This window comes from Canis lupus, chromosome 14, assembly GCF_011100685.1.
Source record: "Canis lupus familiaris isolate Mischka breed German Shepherd chromosome 14, alternate assembly UU_Cfam_GSD_1.0, whole genome shotgun sequence".
Lineage (NCBI taxonomy): Eukaryota > Metazoa > Chordata > Mammalia > Carnivora > Canidae > Canis > Canis lupus.
Window position 1 is genome coordinate 2945408 of NC_049235.1, and position 22887 is coordinate 2968294.

Genomic DNA, 22887 nt, shown 5'->3' on the forward strand with positions numbered 1-22887 from the left:
CGGCGCGGCTTGCTGGGGTGGCGGTCTAGGCGGGCGCCTCCTCCCGCGCTCCGGCCATGCGCCCGGCCCTCGCGGTGGGCCTGGTGTTCGCAGGCTGCTGCAGCAATGTCGTCTTCCTGGAGCTCCTGGCCCGGTGAGTGACCGGCGCGGGGCGGGGCGGGGCGCGGCCGCTGGGGACCCGGCATCCCCGGAGGGCGACGCGGGCGTCCGCCGCCCTCGCCGCCCTCGCCGCATTGAAGCCTGCAGAGGGTTCCCTGGGCCGGGCCCCCGTCGGCCGGGTGGGCCGGGTGGGCCGGGTGGGCCGGGGGCTCGTGGCAGCAGCACCCAGCGTTCCTGCGGCTCTTGCCTGCATCGCGTTCCTGCCGCATCCGGGCTTGAGCAGAGGATGTGGTACTCGCCGAGGACAAGGTTTCATTCAGGTGGCCGCCAAGGCATCTGTGCTGTTGGCCTTGAGATGGACTTGACCCAGGCGTACCTCCCGCCGACGGCGTGGGACGGATTCTCAGTCCAGTGCGGAGCCTGGCCCCTTGACCGAGACCGGAACTCGGCCTTCCGACGGCACAGCCCCTAGGTTGAGAAGCGTGCGTTTCGAGGTGTCGCCGTATGACTTCGGGCTGGTCGGGACACTTCCCCAGAGGGCAGCGAGGTTGGCTTCACAGAGGCGGCACTCAATGCAGAGTAGCGTGCAGAGGTCAGCCACTGAGAGACGACAGGCGGACCAGCACAGGCTCGGACCCAAACTGCCAAGTCTTGGCTTGGGCATCCTTTTCATTTAGCTGCTCTGGGCTGAGGAGTAAACTGTCCGTGGGGTCATCTAGTGCCCTGTGTCATAAGGTTATGTATATATGTTTATAACACGGTATGACATTCCAGGGCCTTCATAGGATTTCTGCCCAATGTTTCAAGCTGTGTAAGAGCGTAAGATTTCAGGCTTATCAGAACAATCTTGTGTACCAAACAGGCCAGGAGTTACAGTCTCTTTACTGAAACTGAAACAGGTCCCAAGAAGTTAGGTGAGGTGGCAGGGCTAGTCCGGCACCTTTTGCAACCTCCTTGTTATTTTTGAACGTAAGCCGCCCGCAGAATTTTGGTCAGCTCCTCACGTGCAGCCCGCTAGAACTGTGTTTTGCCTTCCGTTACCATCGATTAGTCATTCTGAAGCAATCAGTTTGCTCAGGGTGTGGGTTAATTTTTGCTCTTACAGAGCTTGAAATCTTATGCAGAAAGTGTTGATGAAGATCCGTCACTTATTTTGGGAGTAGGTGGAGAGAGGTTTAAAAATGGAAGGAAAAAAAAAAAAAAAGCATCCCGTTGTCAGTCTGGTACACTTCAAAGGAAGATCACTTTGGAAATGGATTTAAAAATATTAGAAAAGTGGTACGATTGGGGCAGCCATGGAAATGGAGGTCAGAGAATAATGTTATATTATAAATACATATAAATATAATACTTGCGTTGAATATGCCATTAAATTAAATCATGCCAAAGGCTGTATAACATCATCATATGCTAGCACCTGAAAGCTCTCCTTACCAAGTGGGGCTCTTGGCTAAATTAGTTGAAAGGTGCAGGTGGTGGCTCCAGCCTCACAGGGTTTTGAAGGATTCCATAAAATCCAGGCGCAAAGCACCTGAAGCACATTGACTTCCTCTTCTAACAACTTCTGTTTCAGTACGGGTAAACCTTGTATTAACGAGCTACTCCTGAAAAGTCGTGATAAATCTAACATTATGGAATGTTTTGGTGAAATATAGCAGCTTCTATGTAGAACAGTTGGAAGAATTTATAAATAAATCCTCCTTTTTTTTTTTTTTTTTTTGTAAATCTAGCTTTTTGCATACAGCAATGGGTTTTCATAAAGTGATGGAGGGATGCATTTATTAATTTAGTAACTGGTGTACACCAGACTGAATAGCAGCTTTTTCCTGATTTGCTTGGGCAACTCACAACGTACCTTGTTAAAAGATCAATAAAATAAGAGCAGGTTGGACCAGATGGTCTTTAAGGTTCTTTGTAGATTTGGCCTCCTCATAAATTTTGACTTTATCATGGGACATTACAGTGGAAAGCTCGTAAATTTTTGTAGGGCAGGAACTGTGCTCTCATATGGCTTCCTTGGAACCATTATGTGCCCTAATAAGTGCCAACTAGAACACTAAATATAAATGGAAATGGTAGAGTGACTTGTAGGGAGAAGGAAACATTTTTATCCATTTCCCCCAAATTGGAAAACAGATTTAGGTTTTTCTTTCTGATTTTTATATCTGTAATTGGGACCTATAATAAAAAGCACCACCCAGCCATACAGAACAGACATGAAGTCATGAATGGATTCCTTGATGTCCTTCCTGAAAGAGCTTGGAAACAAAATGCGCACACACCAGCTAACTAGCTAGCCAAGGTAGTGTGTGTCTTACGTCAGGAAAGCAATCTGAAACATTTTCTTTTTCCTATTTTATTTCACAATCAAGTGTATAATGTTGACTCAAGGAAGTTTCCTAAATCTGGAGAACTACAGAAGGCATAAACTTCTTCAAATTTGCTTGTCTTTCAAGTAAAAATTTGAATTCTTGACAAAGAGAATTCAAAGTAAAAGAAACTTTGCAGGGATCCCTGGGTGGCGCAGCGGTTTAGCGCCTGCCTTTGGCCCAGGGCGCGATCCTGGAGACCCGGGATCGAATCCCACGTCAGGCTCCCGGTGCATGGAGCCTGCTTCTCCTTCTGCCTGTGTCTCTGCGCCTCTCTCTCTCTCTCTCTGTGTGTAACTATCATAAATAAATAAAAATTAAAAAAAAAAAAAAAAAAAAAAGAAACTTTGCAGTTGATTATAATTGTTAAGAAGTTAAAGTTCAAGGAAACAAGTGATTTAGAGAAAAGGACCCACAAGCTTTTATACTGAAGTTTTAAAATGAATTACTCAAGTTAAAACAAATAGTTCCATTGGTAGCCATACAACAGCGTGTTCCCCAAAAGAGCTCTCTAAAATGACTTTAAAAAAAATTTTAATTATGTGAGTACATTAGGGATATTTTTAAATCCTATGGGAATAGACAAAGTAGAATAGGGTTGTCAAGGGAGGAGGGAGGAGGCAATGGAGAGGGACCCGGATGGGTATGGGATTTCTTTGGGGGATACCCTAAAATGGTAAGCTGCACAACTCTGAAAATACTAAAAACCACTGAATTGTAAACAGTTATATAAGGGAGCCTGCAGACATCACTTATTTGCCCTGTAGCTCTGGGAGACTTACCTGAGTCAGTGCCATGTGACCCTCAGTGTCTTTAGCAGTGCAATGGGCATAATAACTACCTCTGTAAAAATACAAATAAAGATAAAATTAAAAATTATTATGCGTTTTAAAAAATTCTGTGAGAAATACACTTGTAAAGTGAATCATTTTTAGAAATAAATGGTTTCTTTTTATCTTTCACACAATACTAATATTTGAAGTCCTATTTCCTTAAAGTGAGGCACCCTTATATTCATTCAGCCGCTTGAGTGGCCGGATACTGCGCCCAAAATGTGGGGCACGAAGATGAATTGGACGTGGTCGGTCCCCTGACCTTCCCTGTGTCGCCCCAGGTTCTTACTGTTTCATACCCCATGTTTATCGCCCTCATTACGTTGTCATCTCCTTAAGGGTTCAGGGATCATCGGTCACCACAGTGGGAGCTCCCTAGCACCTAACTTTACACTTGGTAGGTTCTCCATAATTGTTCTTCAGTTGAATTGCCTTAATCTATTGGTAAAGAGAAACTGGGTGGGAAGCAAAGAAGCTTGTTGAACCGCATTTGGGCTAAGCCTTGTGATTGGCACTTGACATTTTCTCATTGAATCCTCACTCCAGAATTAAAAATTTATCACCTTTTTATAGGTGAGAAAAAAAGGTCAAGATAAATGTCTTTAAAAGGGTTACTATACTTTAATTGAAGACCTTCCAGTGTGCAAGATCCTGATGTTCTAGTCTTTACCTTTTTTCCCCCTCCGTGGCACACTATGGAGTACTTTCCAGGGACTGGCTTATTTACTCTGCAAGAAACCATCGAGACAAGCACTAATACTGTTCTCATTTTAAAGATAAGTAAACAGGATATAGATAGGGTAATTAACTTCCACTCTCACACTTCCATTCTAGAAAACTGGATCCTGCCTGCCATTGTGTAATTTTAACCACCGTGGTTATTATTATTGCTCCTTATCTCGACTTAACCCTGTCAAAGACCTTTGTCTCTAGACACTTTTTTCCTAATCACCCTTCCACAGATACATTTTATATTCTTTCATGTGCTTGATACTTAGAAATACAGCATGCATCTCCCCACCCCAAGAATCAGTTGTTGCCCCCATGGGAACCTTATCTAAGTGATGTTCCAGTCACCAACAATGGGTCCATGTCTTCTATTGACAGTAGTTTTGGTGGCTCTGGGGCAGGAGGCTATGTGAACATTCCAGGAGACCTGAGCATATTGTTGTGCTTGGGCTTTGCTGCTGAAGCTGACTAGTAACCTGACTGAAGCCCTGTAGATGAAGTGCATATCCCAGGTACATACCATCAACTTCCCAAGTTGACTAGAAAAGTTGTATCGTAGTTCTGACAACGAGTGTTATTGGCGTGATTCTTACTCCTGGCCTGCTACACCTAGGAAAGGGTGAAATAAGCTTGGATTCTTCTCTGTGAGCTCTGTTGATAGTCGTGTGTGATCCATGGGATATGAGATCTGAGATAAAGGTCAGTGGGTAATAGAAATCAATATTCCCTGTTACTTCAGATTCTCAGTATAACAAGTCTTGGTGCCCTTTATCTCAACTTTTTGTACCTTATTTGCCTTTTTGATATTTACTACACAGGAAGCATCCAGGATGCGGGAACATTGTGACATTTGCACAATTTTTATTTATTGCTGTGGAAGGCTTTCTCTTTGAAGCTGATTTGGGAAGGAAGCGGCCAGCGATCCCAATAAGGTATGGCACATTGAAGTCTCCTTTAGCCATTTTTTGTTTTTGTTTTTTAAGAAGTTCAGGGCTTTTCTGGTACCGAGATAAAAGGAGTATGAGACATCCTTTTATATGATCTGTGTAAAAGATATTAGTACAATAATGTAATTCAATTTCTGAATTTAATATGTTGTAAAACCCCAGGGAGCCTATTTTTAGAATAAAATTCCCACTGCAACACAATAATTATAACAGAGACAACATTGTGTATGTGTGTAATACACGGTTGGTCAAAGGCTTAGTGTGACCACAATGTTTTTTAATAGTTATGTATGCTAGCCTCATGTTGGTAAAGTTGTCAAAAGCACTAAGAGTGGTATTCTTGTTCCCTTTTAAAAATGAATGGTTTTGGGGAATAAACAAGTGGTGCTTATGCAGCCTTGTGTTACACTAAATGCCACTGAATTGTTCACTTTAAAATGGTTGATTTTATGTTATGTGCATTTCCTCTCAATTAAAAGAAAGTGAATGGCAAGCTAAGGCAAAATTGTTGATTCCAAACCTCTACCCATTAGTCTAAATTTGCATAACTGTACTCAGGGGGCCAAATAGAAAACAAGACAGTTCTTCTAATAAACAGTGTATTGAAAATTCAGCATTCTTGCTGAGAAGAACTTGAAATAAAAGTGTAATGAATCCAACTGTGAGTTTGTAGTAAGATCAGGTCACTTAATCCCTTTGATATGGATATTCCTGGTGTGACCCTATCCAAAGACTGGTGAGGGCTCATAGTGGTTGGTGTTCTTTTGCAACATTCTTGAGTAGCCTGCTACAGAAAATCTGGTTGAATTTTGTTATTAATCTTGGGCTTTTAAATTTCCCAGCATGATGCTCAGTATTCTGAATAGGTTTTTCATTAGCTTTAATATCTGTGTAAAACTTTCTGCTTCCTAGACCAGCATTTACATCATGGTAGGAGCCTCTTTTTTTTTTTTTTTTTAATTGCTCTATTGTTTTATTTTCAAATTTTTATTTAAATTTTAGTTAACATACAGTGCAATATTGGTTTCAGGAGTAGATTCAGTGACTCATCACTTACATGCAACACCCAGTGCTCATGACAAGTGCCCTCCTTAATGCCCATCACTCATCTAGCCCATCCTGCAATCACCTCCCTCCATCAGCCCTCGGTTTGTTCTCTATTGTTAAGAGTCTTCCTATGTTTTGCTTCCCTCTCTTCCCCCCCCCACCCTTTTCCATGTGTTCATCTGTTTTGTTTCTTAAATTCCACATATGAGTGAGATCATGTGGTATTTAGTATTCCTCCTACTGACTTATTTTACTTAGCATAATACACTCTAGCTCCATCTACGTGGTTGCAAATGGCAAGATTCCATTCTCTTGAATGGCTGAGTAATATTCCATTGCATATATTTACCACATCTTTATCCATTCATAAGTTGATGGACATTTGGGCTCTCTCCATAGTTCAGCTATTGTTGATAATGCTGCTATGAACATTGGGGTGCATGTACCTCTGAAAATCTGTATTTTTGTATCCTTTGGGTAAATATCTTGTAGTGCAGTTACTGGATCATAGGGTAGCCATGTTTTTAAGTTTTTGAGGAATCTCCATACTGTTCTCCAGAGTAGTTGTACCAGTTTTCATTCCCATCAACAGTGCAAGAGGATTCCCTTTCTCCACATCCTCACTAACACCTGTTGTTTCTTACGTTGTTAATTTTAGCCATTCTGACAGGTGTGATGTGGTATCTCATCGTGATTTTGGTTGTATTTCCCTGATTAAAGATATTGAGCATCTTTTCATGTGTCTGTTAGCTATCTGGATATCTTCTTTAGAAAAGTATTTATTCGTGTCTTCTGTCCATTTCTTAACTGGATTGTTTGGGTTTTTTTGTGCATTGAGTTTGATAAGTTCTTTATAGATCTTGGATACTAACCCTTTGTCAGATATGTCACTTGCAAATATCTTCTCCCATTCTGTAGGTTGCCTTTTAGTTGTGTTGACTGTTTCCTTTGCTGTGCAGAAGCTTTTTATCTTGAGGAATTACCGATAGTTCATTTTTGCTTTTGTTTCCTTTGCCTCTGGTGACAAGTCTAGTAAGAAATTGCTATGGTCAAGGTCAAAGAGGTTGGCTGCTGCCTATTTTCTCCTTTATATTTTGATGGTTTCCTGTTTTACATTTAGGTCTTTCATCCACTTTAAATTTATTTTTGTGTATGGTGTAAGAAAGTGGTTCAATCTCATTCTTCTTCATGCTGCTCTCCAGTTTTCTCAACACCATTTGTTGAAGAGACTCTTTTTTTCCATTGGCTGTTCTTTCCTGCTTTTTGAGTATTAATTGACCACATAGTTGTGGGTCCATTTCTTGATTCTCTATTCTGCTCCAATGATCTATGTGTCCCTGATAGCCAAAGCAGTCCTGAAAGAGAAGAACAAAACTGAAGGCATCACGATTTCAGGTTTCAAGCTATATTACAAAGCTGTGGTCATCAAGACAGTATGGCACTGGCACAGAACAAGGACACGGCTCACACATTTTTGATTCCTCTGACCCTTTTCCCCCTCTTCCCACTGTCTCCATTCAGGTTGCCACTAGCACAATTCAGGAATCCATTCACTCTCAACCATTAACTTTTATAAGGTATCCTAGCTGGCTGGCTTCTTGCCTCCCATGCCACCCCTCCATCCCTGTGTTTTGACTTCCTACTGTTGTATTGTGACATCCCCCTCTCACAAGCACTCAGGGGTCACCAGTAGGTTCAGAGAGGAGCCCAGCTCCCTAACCTGCCCTTTGAGGCTCCCCGGGATCTTGCCCCAAAACTTCTAACTCCATGTGTGTCCCATGGTGCTGGCTATTTTATTTTCTATCTGTGAAGTTGCAGTCAAAATCTTGACATCATGGAAATGCCATTCATCCCGAGGAACAATTTCTAGGCCATTCTATGTAGGCGCAACGTGGAATAGTTGGAATTCATTATTCCGTAAGGCCTTCATGAACTCTATCTCCGAATGGCATTGTTTTAAGAAAATTTGGCAAGAAACCTTGTAGTATTTTAGAAGCTGTGAAATAGCTGTTCTTGGTGTTAAAAAAAAAAAAATGTCAACTGAGTAAATTTGAAGATCTAAGTGGTTTTAGTAGATGATTCATGAATCAGGCAGTATCCATCTACCAAGAATAGAAGATCTCTACCTCAGCTAAAGAAGGGAAAGGCTCTTCAAGGCAGAGAGCATTAAAAAAAAAAAGAAGAAGAAAGGAATTTATTAGCAAGATATGCATTGTTTAGGTGAGGTCACCTCAAAAGGAGAGCAGAAGGGGGTCTATCAGAAAATTCCTCAGTGTTGATCAGGGAATTCTACGTTGGCTGGTTAAAGGTGACATTGGGTGGGAGGAGGAATAAAGTCTTGGTTTAATGAGTTGGGTTGTTAACCTAAGTGGCACAATTTGGGGCCTGTGGTTTTCTTTTGAGCACTACCCCCTTTCAGTCAGACTCTCAGCTCCACTGAGAGATGTGATAAACATGTAAGGAAGGCCTTAGCACCACTCTCCAGTTACTGCCCTGAAGTTCTTTAAGTTTCTGTTGTTCCTTTGTGTGATATCCATAGATTGTAACCTTTTTCCTTAACCTCTGTAGTATTCACAGGTCACAACTTCAGATTACCACTCCTTAAGTTGGTTATTTTGTTCCTAGATGTTCCAGTTTTAGGGAGATCGTTTGCTTGATGGTTAGCGCCTACATGTATTTCAGGGTTGTGCAAGAATACAATGCACCAGAGAGATTATTATCATTACCATAAGTGGGATAAATCCCAGTATTTGGAGTGCACTTTAGAACCATTGTCCCCAAGACCCAGACCAATCAAAATCAAACGAGTCCAAGACTCTGTGAAGAGTCACCTTTTAAGCCCAGTGACTTGTTCTGTGATCTTACCTGAGTTTCAGCGTCCCCATGTGTCCTGTCCAGGCACACCAGGTGGTATTGGCCACAGCACAGGCACCTCCTTTGTCAGCTAATAGATAATAGCTCTTCTGTTATTTGGGAAATAGGGACCTGTCAAAAGGAGTGAATTCTGAATCATGAATGTCTTCTGGTAGACCCCCTCCCCTTTTCTTAAAAAAAAGATCTATTTATTTTAGAGGGGGCACGCAGAGGGAGAGAATCTCAAGCAGACTCCCCACTGAATATGGAGCCTGATGTAGGGCTCATTCTCACCATCCAGAGATCATGACCTGAGCTGAAATCAAGAGTTGGGCACCCAACTGGCTGAGCCACCAGGCACCCTGATAGGCCCTTTCTAACTCAACAACGTAAATTTAGGGAAGTCGACCAATGAAGTGTCTTATTTTATCTGTGAAAAGTTAGGGGGGGCACAGTTAGATTTTTTTCTATTTTGAAATAAAGGGTTGTTTAAATTTCAGAGGTTGCTGTGTTATAAGGACATTGAGACAACAAAATCTGGCAGTGAGGGGCTATTTTTGCAGAAGCAGAATGGACTTTATCCACATGTGCCACAGTCTTACAAATACAATATGAAGGCTTGGTGTTATTTTTTTGACAGTGTTTTCCATGTAATTTACACATCAAATGGCTTCATTCATTTAACAGGTCCTTTGGAATGTTTGGGTCAAAAAACTTCACTTATAATTTGGTTGAGGGGGATCCCTGGGTGGCGCAGCGGTTTGGCGCCTGCCTTTGGCCCAGGACGTGATCCTGGAGACCCGGGATCGAATCCCACGTCAGGCTCCCGGTGCACGGAGCCTGCTTCTCCCTCTGCCTGTGTCTCTGCCTCTCTCTCTCTCTCTCTGTGTGACTGTCATAAATAAATTTAAAAAAATATTAAAAAAAAAATTTGAGGAAGTTACTAAAAAAATTTTTTTTTAAAGATTTGATGTATTTAGTTGAGAGACAGCGAGAGTGCAGGGAGAGAGGGGCAGAGGAAGTGGAAGAAGCAGACTCCCCATTGAGCAGGAAGCCTATTGTGGGGCTGGATCCCAGGACCCTGGGATCATGACCTGAGCCGAAGGCAGACGCTTCACTGACTGAGCCACCCAGGAGTCCCAGTCAAAAATATTTTTTAAAAAGGTTTTAAAGTTCTTACCTAAATAGGATCACAGATTACCACAAAATCTAATACTTAAAAAGTGAAAGAGATTTTTACAGTCTTAGCCAAATGAGACCAAAAGCCTAAGAAAATCTTGTCCTTTTAATAGAGATAAAACCAAATTCTACTTTTCCACTAGCTTACTTTTGATATTAAAACTCATTTTTAGGGAACCTTGGGTGGCGCAGCGTTTTAGTGCCTGCCTTTGGCCCGGGTCGCGATCCTGGAGACCCGGGATCGAATCCCACGTCAGGCTCCCAGTGCATGGAGCCTGCTTCTCCCTCTGCCTGTGTCTCTGCCTCTCTCTCTCTCTCTCTCTCTGTGACTATCATAAATAAATAAAAATTAAAAAAAATAAAACTCATTTTTAAAAATAAATTTATTTTAATCGTAATCAGTTTGACCACACATGAAACTTCTTGTTTAAAGATTATCTTTCCACAAACCTGCTACTTTTTTCCCCCTCTGCATCCCAGTTTTGTTCTATGTTTTTTTCCCTTTAAACAACCAACCTCATTTTAGAACAAAATTACTTTTTTTCCCCTTAACAAAAAGTGTATTGAAAGAGGACTTTGGCTGCCTCCATTTTGACCTCAGACATTCTAGTCCGGTTCTTCTTTCCAGCTTGTCTCTTGGCTCAGGCTGAAGACCATGAGGGCAAAGCATCCTGTGATGGGAATGGAAGCTACCCCCTCGAGTAGTAGGAACTGCCCTGGGCTAGCAAGGTCCTGTCCATGACTGACCTGAAGACAATGGTTAATTTGACTTTCACTGTCTATGTGTACATATCGTGTACCTTTGCTCCACATTTTCTTAAATATAAACCTGGAAGTATTTTTGGCACTTTAGACACAGTCTCTCAGATGTTAGTCCCCTATCTTCTGGATGTTGGCCTCACTGAAATAAATTCCTTGTTTCACCACCACTCTTTTTTCTTCCTTCAGATTTTGTGAGCGGCCAACGGCCAAACCTGGTCTGTTTAGGACCCCTGGAGCCAGGTGTTCTTGGGCTCCTGCGCCCTGGCTAAACTAGCTCTATTTCTCACTGCTTTGTTTCCTAACAACACATCCTACTTTCCTGCCATACAGGGATATTTTCCTTATTATTTCTACTAGCTTTAATTACATATTAATTAGAATTCTTCATTTTTAAGATTTTATGTATTTATTCATAAGAGATACAGAGAGAGAGAGAGACAGAGACACAGGCAGAGGGAGAAGCAGACACTCCTTGCAGGGACCCTGATGCAGAACTCGATCCCAGGACCCTGGATCACAACCTGAGCCGAAGGCAGATGTTCAACCACTGAGCCACCCAGACGCCCTCTATTAATTAGAATTCTTAATCCTGAGAAACCTTAATTTCTATGAAAACTAAGAAGTAAGCTATTGGGGGGCTGTCAGTGTTACCAGCATTTTTTTGAACTTGAATTTTATGAATACATTTCAAAAATTTTAAAAGCACATCCCTTTTAAAATTTTCCAGTGGAGTATTAACATATCCAAATATTTTAGTTTCTCTGTAATAAACCAAAAGTAGATAAATTTAGTTTAATAATTAACGGTTTAGCATTTTGTCTTTTTTGGAAATTATCTAGATTTGTTGTCAGTCTTTGCTTTACTTCCAGTTAGTTAACGTACAGCATTATATTAGTTTTACATGTATGATATAGTGATTCAGCACTTGATATATCACCCTGTGCTCATCGTGACAGGTGCACTCCTTAAACCCTGTCACCTAAGTCACTCATCCCTCCACCCCCACCCCTCTGGTAACCATCAGTTTGTTCTCTATAGTGAAGAGTCTGTTTCTTAGTTTTTCTCTTTCTCCCCTTGGTTATTTATGTGTTTTTTTTTAATTCCACGTATGAGTGAAATCATGTGGTATATCCATTCTCTGACTTACTTAGCATTATACTCTAGCTCTATCCATGTCATTGTAAATGGCAAGATGTCATTCTTTTTATGGCTGAAAAATATTCTGATATATATAGATACCACATCTTCTTTATCCATTCATCAGTTGATGGACACTTGGGCTGCTTCCATATCTTGGCTATGGTAGATAATGCTGCTATAAACATAGGGGTGCATGTATCTCTTTGAATTAGTGCTTTTGTATTCTTTGGGTAAATACCCAGTAGTGTGATTACTGGATCATAGGGTAGTTCTTTTTTTAACTTTTTGAGGAACTTCCATACTGTTTGCCACAGTGACTGCACCAGTTTGCATTCCCCAACAGTACATGAGGGTTCCTTTTTTCTCTATATGCTCACCAACACTTGTTGTTTCTTGTGTTGATTTTTAGGCATTCTGACAGGTGTGAGGTGATACCTCATTGCAGTTTTGATTTGCATTTCCCTGATGATCAGTGATGTTGAGCATTTTTTCATTGTCTGTTGGCCATTTGTATGTTGTCTTTGGAGAAATGTTCATGTCCTCTGCCCATTTTTAATTGGTTTATTTGTTTTTTGAGTGTTGAGTTTTATAAGTTGTTTATGTGTTTGGATGCTCTTTATCAGATATGTCACAAACTAGTGTGAGAAGAATAAATGTTAACTCTTCTTTAAATGTCCCTGTGAAGCCATCTGGTTCTGGACTTTTGTTTGTTGGGAGTTTTTAAATTATTAAGATTGATCTGTTTATTGATAGTATTGATAGTTTTTGTAATTTATGGGTTCCTGGGAATTTATCCATTTCTTTTACGTTGTCCAGTTTGTTGGCATATAGTTTTTCATAATATTCTTTTATAATTGTATTTCTGTGGTGTTTGTCGTTTTTCCTCTCCCATTTGTGATTTTACTTATTTGGTTCCTTTCTCTTTTCTTTTTGATAAGTCTGGCTAGAGAGTTATCAATTTTATTGTTTCAAAGAACCAGCTCCTGGTTTCGATTTGTTCTATTGTCTTTTTAATTTCTACATCATTTATTTCTGCTCTAATCTTTATTACTTCTTCTGCTCTCTTTAAGCTTCATTTGTTCTTTTTTTAGCTCCTTTAGGTGTAATATGTTATTTGAGATTTTTCTTGCTTCTTGAGGTAGGCCTGTATTGCTATAAAATTCCCTCTTAGAACTGCTTTTGTTACACACCATTTTAAACCATTGTGTTTTCATTTTCATTTGTTTTTGTGTGCTTCTTAATTTCTTATTTCCTGATTGATTCCATTCGTTGTTTAGTGGCATGTTATTTAACCCCCATGTTTTTGTGACGTTTCCAGATTTTTTCTTGTAGCTGGCTTTTAGTACCATACCATTGGATTCTTTTCGAATAGTCTTTTTTAATTTGTTGAGGCTTGCGTTGTGGCCTTGATATGTGATCTTTTCTGAAGAATGTCTGTGTGTACTTGAAAAGAATATGTATTCTGTGTTTTAGGATGGAATGGTCTGGATATATCCATTAAATCCATCTGTTCCAGTGTGTCTTTGAAGGCCATTGTTTCCTTGTTGATTTTCTGTTTAAACTATCTATTGATATAAGTAAGGTGTTAAAGTCCCCTACTATTACTGTATTATTATGAATTAGTTCCTTTATGTTTGTTATCAACTGTTTTATGTATTTGGGTGCTCCCATGTTGGTTGCATAAGTATTTATAATTGTTATTTCTTCTTGTTAGATTCTATTATTACTATTTTTAGTATTATTTACTATTTACTATTATTACTATTTACTGTCCGTTATTACTATTATTATTATTACTATTATTACTATTTACTGTCTTTGTCTCTTGTTATAGTTTTTATTTATTTATTTTTACAGTCTTTGTTTTAAAGCCTAGTTTGTCTGATATAAGTATTAATATTCCAGCTTTCTTTTGACATCCATTTGCATAAATGTTTCTCCATCCCTTCACTTCAATCTGTGCATATCTTTAAGTCTAAAATGAATCTCTTGTAGACAGCATCTGGATGGGTCTTGTTTTTCTTATATATATTGTCGCCCTATATCTTTTGAGTGGAGTGTTTAGTCCATTTAAATTCAAAGTGATTATTTATAGATACATATTTATTGCCATTTTATTACTTGTTTTCTGATTGTTTCTGAAGACTTTTGCTGATCCTTGTCTTTCATGGTTTGCTGGTTTTCTTTCGTGATATATTTAGATTTCTTTCTCTTTATTGTTTGCATATTTATTACTGGATTTTGATTTGTGTGTTAGTCTGTCTCTTGCTCTTCTCTGCAACAACAGCTCCAGGAGTCATTTCTCTCTCAAACTAGGTTTGTATGTATATATAACATTTTCTGCATATAGCCGTCCATATTAAGTTGATGGTTGTTTAAATTTAAACCTATTCTTTACCCCTCGCTTCCCCACATTTTAGGTATACGGTGTCATGTATTACATCTTTTTATTTTGTGAGTACCTTGACTGATATTTTACAGAAATACTAGTTTTTACTGCTCTTGTGTTTTCTACCTTCATATTGTCATTTTTGGTCTTTCCTTTCCACTCAGAGTCCCCATTAATATTTCTTGCAGGGTTGATTTAATGGTCACAGACTCCATTAGTTTTTGTTCATCTGAGAAACTCTTTATCTCTCCTTCTATTCTGAGTGATAGCTTTGCTGGATAGAGTATTCTTGGCTGCAGATTTTTCCCATTCAGCACTTTGAATGTATCATGCCACTTTTTTCTGGCTTGCAAAGTTTCTGCTGAAAAATCCCTTGATAGCTTTATAGGGGTTTCCCTAATATGTAACTGTCTTCTTTCATCTTGCTGCTTTAAAATTTTTTTTTTATCACTGTGTTTTGCCATTTTAATACAATATATATTGGTGTGGAACTTCTTTTGTTGATTTTGTTGGGGATTTCCCATGCTTCCTGGATATGGCATATCTGTTTTCTTCCTCTAATTAGGGAACTTTTCAGTTATTATCTCTGCAAATAAATTTTCTTTATTTGCCCTCTTTTCTTTCTCTTTTTGTAGGACACCTGTAATGCAAATGTTACAATGTTTTATGGAGTCACTGAGTTCCCTAAGTCTGTTCTCATTTTGGATAATTCATTTTTCTGTTTTGTTCATCTTGATTACATTACATTACTCTATCCTCTGGGTCATTAATTCATTCCTTTGCTTCCACCCTGCTATTTATTGTATCAGGCATGTTTCTTGTTTCATTTATTGAGCCCTTTATTTCTGCTATGTTGTTATCTCTGTGTTAAGGGTCTCATTCATGTATTCCACTCTTTTCTCAAGCCTGATGAGTATCTTTGTGATCATTACTTTAAATTCTGTATCAGGCATGTTATTTTTGTTTCACTTAGATCTCTGTCCATGGCCTTTTTCTATTCTGTCATTTGGGACAGATTCCTCTTGTCTTCCCATTTTGTGTAAGTCTCTACACCTGTTTCTCTGTGTTAGGAAAGGCAGCTACATCTCTTCTTGAGGTTATGGCTTATGAAGAAGAGGTCCTGTAGTGCCCTGCAGTGTAGTGTCCCCTCTTACCCTGCCACTTCAAGGAGTATCTCTAATGTGTACAGCATGTGGTCTGTTGTTGTGTCTTGGCCACTTTATCCTTCAGGCCAGTTGTCTACAGAGGCTTTCTTTGCCTCTTGTGGGCAATGTTTGGTGTCTGGCCTGAATGTGCTGCATTTTAGCTAGTTGTGCACTGGTCTGCTCATGAAATGAGACCTTTCATCACTGCCACTGGAACCAAGGCCCTGCAGAACTCCCAGGTACACTTCAAGTCACTGGTGCCACACACTGTATTTCCCCAGGCTGTTTGCCCTACCTTCTCTCCAAGAGTGGCCCCAGTGCCTCAAGGCTCTATCTGAACGAAACCCACTGACCTCTAGACCTCCAGGCTTTAAGCTCCACTGACTGCAAGAACTCACGAAATTCAGCCCCTCTCACTTTCCAAGCCAATCACTGTGGGGATTTGTTTTCTCTGTTGCTCCACATGTGTTAGTCTGTCTCTTGCTCTTCTCTGCAACAACAGCTCCAGGAGTCATTTCTCTCTCAAACTGTGTATCTGCACTTCCCACCTTCCTTGATGTGGCCTCTTCTCCACCTTTAGTTGGAGTTTGTTCTGCTAGTCTTTGGGTCAATTTCTGGGGTATTTAGGTTGATTTGATAGTTATCTGGAATGAAGTCAGCCTAGGGTCTTTCTACTTCTAGAAATAATCTAGATATCTAATGAATTTAACTTAATTCATCATTTAACCTAACTCAGCAAAACTTTAAGGTTTTAGGTAACCAAAAAGAAATTGAGAAAACTATTAGGTAGACATAAATATTGTTGAAAGTTTATTTATGAACTTTTATTTATCTATTTAACTTACTTGTCTTTAATAACTATGTTTAGATGACCTATAAAAACTAAATTAAATATTAGATGAAGTCAGCCATTATCCTAAGCTATTAATTTTTGTTGACAGATCTTATAAAGGACAACATGAACTTGTTTGAAGGCTAGTAAACTGAACTAGAATAACAGTTACATATTTAGTGTTGGTAACTCTAAAGACATGTCTGTTTTAATTAAGCCATCAACCTTAAACTAGCATTTATATTGAATATTTTTTCAAACCATGTGAACTTGAAAAGTGGGTTAATTTCTTTTTGAGAATTGCAGAATGCTTAATTCTTACAAGTGCCTGCCTTCAAACCAACTAAATAGAGCTTTTACAAATTAATTTTAGCAGAACCCCCCAGAAGTAGAAAATACCACAGAGCTACACCACGTAAATATAGATAGACATGAACATACAGACAGAGAGCCTTTATAGCTTCAGGTTTTATTTATTTTATTTTTTTTCAGGTTTTAAATTACTGCCAGGAAATAGGTTAGGTACAGGATTTACGGTAATAATGATAAAAGTTAAATATCTGTTATTTTTCTGGTAGATGGAATAAGGCTATATCAGTCTAGATGGCTAAAGCTTTGTTTAGTATTTGTGAAGACACTTAAGATTTGAATTTCTTCTTGGCAAGTCAAGTTCTAAATGACCTCTCCGCCTTGTGTTTTTTCTTGATAAGAATTACCACTCTGAAATTTGTATTTTAGAGGGATAGACTAGAAAGGATTTCCTAGAGAAGACCAGTAGAATATTGAATATTTACATCTTAAAGCCACAGGGAAAGAACACAAGCTTCTCCTAGAAGGACTCTTACTCCCTTAAAGTCAGAATTTTTATACTTATAAGTCTTTTGAGATAGGGGAGTTTGTTAGTCTGGCTTTGGATGTATTTTTATGTGTGCTTGATATTGACTTCACATTATAGTAGTATTAGAATCTTTTAATCTGTAGGGACTAAAACAAAATACCTTTCTAACCAAAAATGACTATTCCTTCTAAACTTGATTTTCTTGAAATAGTAGACTTTGTGTGATATGCTGTGATCTCTGCATTTTAGGTACTATGCCGTGATGGTAACCATGTTCTTCACTGTCAGCGTGGTGAACAACTATGCCCTGAATCTCAACATTGCCATGCCCCTGCATATGATATTTAGATCTGTAAGTGCTGCTGGCTCACATGCATATGTTCCTCTAGGAAATGAAGCTAAGTGGGTAGATTGAATACTTGACAAAAGTAGAAAGAAAATAAAGTGTGAGTAAAGGTTGGCTTTCATCTGCGCAGTAATGAGGAAAGTGGACAGTTGACTTTTATCCCTCTGAAGTCTTATGGGTGATCAATAAAAGCTGAAATTTCCCTGGGAAACAGATTTTACATTTAATTTCCTTCATCTGATTGATTTTATAGTCAGGCTTGCTATGAATGTTATTTAACTTATTTCTCATTACTTTTTATTTCTATCCTAAAATTACACTTACTTCTAGTACATAAACACTTTCTTTTTCTGATGCCCCCCCCCCTTTTTTTTTTAAAGCAAGAGACTTTTGAGATGAGGGGAAATTCTTTTAAGGTTATTTATTTTAGAGAGGGTTGGGTGCCTGCACTCAAGTGCTTGCAAGGGGCAGAGGGAAAGACTCTCAAGGAGACTCCCCACTGAGTATAGAGCCTGATGCAGGGCTTAATCTCACCACCCTGAGATCATGACCTGAGCCAAAACCAAGAGTCGGATGCTTAACCAACTGAGCCACCCAGGTGCCCTAAATAAAGGGAAATTCTTGAAGGTAAGGTTTGTCCCAGAGCAGCAGAGGTTTCTTCTTCCTCTCACGTTTGGTGGGAGATCTGCAAATAGTTTGTGTATAAATAAATAAGAACAGAGCACTCTGTGAAGAGCAGGAAAAACTTCAAGGGGAATGTAGTTAGGATTGCAGAAAAATGCAAATTGGTGACCGTTGGAATTACAACATTTCTGTGTAGTTTGAGATTTCTGTGGGGCTAAAGGTGCTATCCCCAAAGGAACTTTTCAGAGCTAATTATAATTACAAAAATGACTTTCAAAGACCAAGCACATAATAGACTTTCAATAAACTCTTGCTGATTGAGCGACACCTTTCCAGAGAAGAGAAAGATCCCTGCATGCCTTCTTTCATTAATTAAAACCGGGGATGAGGAAAAGCTTAATGGAAAAAAAGCTTTGTAAAAGCTCTTGTAAATTTGATGGAAAATTAAACAAAATTAAATCTACAGTATAATTTGTTTCTGCTAGCCTTAATTTCAGCTCTGACCAATATTTAGAGAATTGACCATTTTTATTCTCATTATCTTCAGAAGGTTTATTTTACATAACATTTGTATGGTTTATACTTTTTGCCATTATAAGAATAAGTGAAGCTTACTAATTATTCATCCTAACCTCCTTTCTGGCTCTTTTTCTTGCTTGTGCATGTTCATATTTATCTTGAATTATTTTCTTTCTCTGGTGCACTAAACCTCTATTACTGTTGTCTCCTTTTACAGGGTTCTCTAATTGCCAACATGATCCTAGGAATTATCATTTTGAAGAAGAGGTAAACAGTACACTTTCATATTTTATGTACAAGAAGGATATCCAGAGCCCTGTCCATTAGCTGGATTCCTTTTCTCGTAGTGGTGATAAGTTTGCTTGTGATCATCTAGCTTGTTTCTTAGTGTTCTCTGTGGCAGTGCTGTGTATCTTGAGGCAGTGGGCCAGGTAAGGAGCCCCACCTGTGGCTTTGGAGCAGCATTTTCTCTGTAGAACTAAATAGCTCTTGTCATCATGAATCTTTAATACCATAGTAACCTACGAAGCCAGTTGATCTAGAACTTCACTCTCCCATATGGTCTCCACTAGCTACATGGGATTATTTACACTTAAATTTAAGTTATTTCAAATAAAATAAAATAATTAGTTTTTCACATTTTAAGTGCTTAGTAGTGACATGTGGCTAGTGGCGACCATGTTGGAGAACCCAGATACAGAACATTTTCAGCTTCATGGAAGTTCTTGGACAGTGCTATCCTAGAAGGAGTTTATCAGCACAATGTGATGAACTAATGATAATCATCCATATTAGGAAGAAAATTCCTAATGAAGACCCAAATGGCCAACGAGATGGAACAAGAAGTTTTCAGGACTGTTCCATGTGGCCGTCACCAGTGGGGGTCTCTAGGATATGGTTGGGAAATACCAAAAATATCTGGGATACTTTCTCAAAGTATGGATCTTCTACCTTCTTTCTGAGCCTTACCCCTTACTCCCAGGGAGGAGAGGAGCTGGGGAGAGTCAGCACATTGTCTGGAACACTTCACAGGAAAAGTTCACCCTCAATGTTAAGATCACAACTGCACAAGCTCATGCCAGCTTTTCTGTGTATTCAGTATCTAGCCCCAGTATTAGAACTCTAGACCAACTTAAAAAGTGCTGTCAGTTAAGAGTGTGGGAACCTAGAGTTTTTAAGTAATAAGAGCTGTGTCATAAGAAGGACAGTTGTCCCTCCTGCTTGGGCTCATGAACCCATTATCTTCTGAGGCTTATGCATTCACCAAATGAGTACAGCTGCATTCGGGTTTGTCACGTTGAAGTGACTGCTACATTTCTTGGTGGTATAGAATTCATGTTGGGACAGACCTGCTGTCCTTCCAACCTTTAATTTTGTGCATAATAGGGATACAAAAGATAATATTATGAAGGAATGTATTCTCCTGATAGTGCTCTGAAATGTCAGGGGCCTTTGTTAAACATCCATTTCCCTGAAGAACTTGTTTTGGGTCTGACCCCTTGAGTCTACCCACGTAAGCCTGTGTGACTCTCCTTAGTGCGTATCACCCAGAAAGCAGGGATTTCCCTAAGGTAACTATGTAATATCATGAATTAGTAAGTTGCTGTCTCCTTTTGCATATCTTGAGTAGAGTCCCTTTGGTCCATAGTGGGTTCCTCATTCCGGGATTTAAAGACCAACTTTTTACTTACCTTAGCCTGCCCTTCATTAATTCTTAGGCCTGAATCATTTCCTGCCTTGCCCCTCTCTCGTCTGGTGTCCTGCTCTTGGCCCCGGATCTGCCGCTAGCCAGTTCTGTTGGCCCCTTATGAGGTGATGTGACCAGAACCGTACAAAGTACTTGACAGGAAATCTCGGGAGGTTCATCCTATCCATTTAATTCCTTTTCATTCTTGCCCGAGGCCTTTCACTTTTATCAGTAAGAGCACAGGAGGGATGTTAATGCGGTTGTTTTAGTTCATATGAAACGCCACTGTTCTTACCGCCAGCAGTCCTTTTAGTGTAATATTTCTCCCTTTATCCAACTTATGTGCCAGCATTTAAAAGCAACATTGATGTCATTCAGAGATGTTACCAAAAAAAAAAAAAAAAAATCTTCTCTTGAAAATGGACAGTTGAATGATTTCTTGAGCATTGAATCCTGCTCCGAGCATTGAATCCTGCTCCTTGTCCCTGATGCTCCATTCTTCCTCTTGCGTGGCATGTCTCTGACGCTCAGGTTTGGGGCCTTAAAGAGGAAGAGCAACAGGTGCCAGTGAAGACCTGTCTGGCTTTCACTGGAACTCTTGAGCAGAATGGAATGTCATGTCTGCTCTATGTCTTTTTTTATTATTTTCTGGTGAAACAATCTGTTGGTCCACAGACTATTTAGGCAACACTGAGAAGGGGTGTTCAGTCCTCAGTCAGCATCCTGATTCTTTCACACACACTTACATGTGCTTGATTCCATTGGCTATATGGTGGGGATTTGTACTCTTACCCAACATCCAACTGTGAATGTCATGTGGAAATTCGTATCTGTGCATTTGTTTTCCTAAGGTGGTCTGTTCTTGTTTTTGCAGATACAGCATATTCAAATATACCTCTATTGCCCTGGTGTCTGTGGGGATATTTATTTGCACTTTCATGTCAGCCAAGCAGGTGGTAAGAATCACTTCACAAATCCTTTATGTTCACTGCTTGCCGTGGGGGCCCCAGTACTTTTTATTGATGCAATACATGCACATGCTTATGCAATAGAAGGATTCGGGTCTCTGCAAGAGAAAAGTGGAGGTCAGTGGGTAACACAGAGGGTTCCTTTGTACCCAAGCACTTTGTGTGAAGTTTTGGCCTCTGTACCTGGTGTTTTTTTCTTATTTCCTAGACTTCCGAGTCCAGCTCAAGTGAGAATGATGGATTCCAGGCATTTCTAAGGTGGCTACTAGGCAAGTACAGTAATTACACTAAAGCTAATAGCCTCTGCAGTCCTGTTTGCTGAGTTTTCTCCTGAGGGACAAGTTTCTTGGCAAGAAGCATTGGCTCAACAGATTATGCCACCGAAGAGAGAGGCACCTGGGATCATCTAGCTTTGAACTTTGGTGTTGAACATGAAAAGAAGACAATGTCCATGTTTGGGGTAGTATGTATGACAACACGGGGCCACGGTTTCCTTGGCTGCCACTGGCCTAGAAGGAAACGTACATGTCCGCTTGCCCGTCACTCTCCCTGGGAGCGAGTGCTTCAAGTGTCATCCATTTCTTCATGATCTGTCTGCTGAGGTGCAGCAGTAAATTTCCAGGGGACTCATTTCTAAGTCTTAGATTCATTTTCTTTATAAGCTAGCTGTTCCATAATGAGTGTTCCCAAACCCGCCTAATCATCAGGATCTCCTAGGGAATTTTTAAAAATAAGAGTATCTCTTTGTGGAATTAATTAGACAACTCCTATAGAGCTTTGACCTCATGTTGTAGGTTATGGAGGTGGAACTCTTTCCAAGTGCAGTTGATGGCAGCACCAGATTAAGATGAAGCGGATGAGAAATAGTACAAAAACTCCATTCTCCCTGTTGCTTGGCTTGGAAACTATCCCTTTAGGTTGCTCTTCTTCTTCTTTTTTTCTTTTTTTTTAAGATTGTATTTATTTATTCATGTTGGGGGGTGTGGTGCACAGAAGGAGAAGGAGAGGGAGAAGCAGGCTCCCCACAGAGCAGGGAGCCAAACACAGGGCTTGATCCCAGGACCCAGGATCACGACCTGAGCCGAAAGCAGAAGCTTACCCCACTGAGCCACCCAGGCGCTCCTAGGTTGCTCTTCTTAACGTAGATCTGTATGAGCTGTTAGAAAACACTCTATCCAATAAGAAAAATTTGCAGAGGATATGAACATACAATTCACAGGGAAAAATTAATGTCTGATCATTGTACGTTCAAACTCAGTAGTCTAAGAATCTGAGAAATGCAAATTGAAACTAAAATGCAGTACCTTTTTATTTTCGGTCCACTTTTTTAAGGCAAGAGAGTAAATGATTATTTTCATTGCTGAGGGTGCAGGAAGACAACCATTTTTGTATGAATTGTTTATGGTAGAAATTGACACAGCCTTTCTGGAAAAATTTATGTTTTGGGTTTTAAAAATGTCTGTACCTTTTGACTCGCTAATTCATTTAGCAAAGTTTATCCTAAGGAAATCATCAACATTTTGTTTAAAGATTTATGTCCAAGGATGTACATTGATTTTAATGGCGAAATAATTGGAAGTA

General features: G+C 39.7%; 1 protein-coding gene and 1 long non-coding RNA gene across 2 annotated transcripts in view; one reads left to right on the forward strand and one right to left on the reverse strand.

The window, feature by feature from the left end:
- The first annotated feature begins 9 nt into the window (after positions 1 to 9).
- Positions 10 to 22887, forward strand: part of SLC35B4 (solute carrier family 35 member B4) — a 29011-nt gene continuing 6133 nt past the window's right edge. Inside the window, 6 exon segments of the mRNA NM_001185003.1 lie at positions 10 to 133; positions 4849 to 4962; positions 17412 to 17514; positions 18869 to 18918; positions 21213 to 21294; positions 21515 to 21575. Of these exon segments, the coding sequence (NP_001171932.1) occupies positions 57 to 133; positions 4849 to 4962; positions 17412 to 17514; positions 18869 to 18918; positions 21213 to 21294; positions 21515 to 21575 (487 nt within the window). The 5' untranslated portion in view covers positions 10 to 56.
- LOC111098721 lies at positions 2817 to 5067 on the reverse strand. Its single transcript, XR_005369284.1, has 3 exons — positions 4818 to 5067; positions 4551 to 4718; positions 2817 to 3311 (listed from the first exon to the last, which is right to left on the reverse strand). It is a non-coding gene; the product is annotated as an uncharacterized LOC111098721 (long non-coding RNA).